This window comes from Monopterus albus, unplaced genomic scaffold, assembly GCF_001952655.1.
Source record: "Monopterus albus unplaced genomic scaffold, M_albus_1.0 scaffold322.1, whole genome shotgun sequence".
NCBI lineage: Eukaryota > Metazoa > Chordata > Actinopteri > Synbranchiformes > Synbranchidae > Monopterus > Monopterus albus.
Genome location: NW_018128202.1, coordinates 290,325 through 291,974, shown reverse-complemented (window position 1 = coordinate 291,974; position 1,650 = coordinate 290,325). Strand labels below are relative to the sequence as shown.

General features: G+C 37.9%; 1 protein-coding gene and 1 long non-coding RNA gene across 2 annotated transcripts in view; one reads left to right on the top strand and one right to left on the bottom strand.

The window, feature by feature from the left end:
* Window positions 1-1,650, bottom strand: part of pax5 (paired box 5) — a 50,024-nt gene that overhangs the window by 31,161 nt on the left and 17,213 nt on the right. The window contains exon 4 of the mRNA XM_020624182.1: window positions 1,599-1,650. This exon is cut by the window's right edge and continues 14 nt beyond it. Coding sequence (XP_020479838.1) covers window positions 1,599-1,650 — 52 coding nt within the window. The remainder of the gene's footprint in view (window positions 1-1,598) is intronic.
* Window positions 1-1,650, top strand: part of LOC109974145 (uncharacterized) — a 23,245-nt gene that overhangs the window by 20,529 nt on the left and 1,066 nt on the right. The window lies entirely within an intron of this gene.

Here is a 1,650-nt window from a genome sequence, read left to right as displayed (position 1 = left end):
AAAGAATATTGAAAGAAAAAAATCTGAGGATCAAGGTCCCCTCCAGCCGTTACTCCTTCGCTGATGATGAGGGGAGTATAATGAATGCATATCCCTCTTTTTCCCATCACTTGATTTAGCACTTTAATTATCTGATTTTCCTTTCTCTTTCTTTTCACTCTTTTTTTTTTATCAGAACGTAACGCTTTTATTCAGCAAATCCAAATGTTCAATTTTCCGCCTGGGAGTGGGACCCATTTATCTGTGTAATCTGTAAGCGTGCATGTGTGTGTGTGTGTGTGTGTGTGTGTGTGTGTAGCTACATGTAGGTGTTTATGCATATGGGTATGTGTGCGCGTTTGCTAAATGTGTTTAAAAAGCAGGAGTCAGAGAGCAGTGTGTGTGAAATTAATTTAGATTAATAGACAACGTGCGATTATGAAGATTTGAGAGACACCCAAACACAATCCACTGCAGGGCAAAGTGAGGAAGAGGAGGGGGGACAGGAAGACAGGATCCTGGCTTTATTTGTAGATATTCATCAAATAAAAAGTAATAATGTTTTATTCATAGCTGCGATGGATATATTCCTTCAGTTTGTAACATGGTTATAAATTACAAATGAACATCTAAAACTTGCTAATGTGAACAAAGATTTTATGTTCATTTAAATCAAAATGTGATTTAATAAACATAACAACAGCAATGCCTCGTTTTTATTTTCTTGACTGCTTATTTAACCAAGTTCCTTGCAGCTTGCAAAAGGAATTTGCACCTTGTCAGTGTTGCCACAAACTCTCAAAACCAGTAATAATGCAACTTCATCATTTCAGTTGATTGTAATTTAGTGCTGCATGTTCAAAAACAGATTTACACTAATTCAGTTCGCATAAATAACTGGCTCTCTCTTAATATATATAGTACTATGCAGCCCCTGAAGGTCTGGGTCCCTCGGGTAGTTGCCCACTTTGCCTGATTGATAATTCTGCCTTAATGTAAACTTCATGAACATAAATGCTCTATTTACAGTCACGATCTCCAATTGCCAAACAATTCGGCGCTTGAAACAGCAGTGTTGTTTCAGGTCCTAATTTAGGAGGGAACTGTGTTACTACACCTTGCTCCAGTTATATTGTTGCACTTTAAGTTAGAAAAAACCCCTGTACTGTAAACTCTGCTACAGTCATAAATAATTGAAGGTCCCGCTAAAGGTTTTAGATGTTACATTACTTAAGATGCTGAAAAATTGCAATGTCCCCAGTTTGAGTCTGCAGTAATGCTGCACATTATCCTCCCTCATGGTGTCTCCCTTTTGTCCATCAGCCCTCCACTGTACATTTGACAAATAGGGCGCAAAGTACTTTAAGAGATGTATTAACTCCAACCATCACACAAACACCAATATAAAATCCATCTGTTCTTATTAAGCAGAAAATTGACAAAACAAAAATAGCCTCTCTATTTTCAGATATCTTGATTAAAGCATGTCCAGAATTTCAGTCTGTTTCACTGTACAAAACACAGTACATAGTCTCCAGTCCTGAGAGATTCATACAAAATGTCTCTTCTGCAAAATTTGCTTTGACAGTCTGAGACAGGATTTTATAGCGACGACCTACCTAAGTTGTGAGCTGACACTGAGCCAGTTTGGCCAGGCTGCTGCTGCACCTT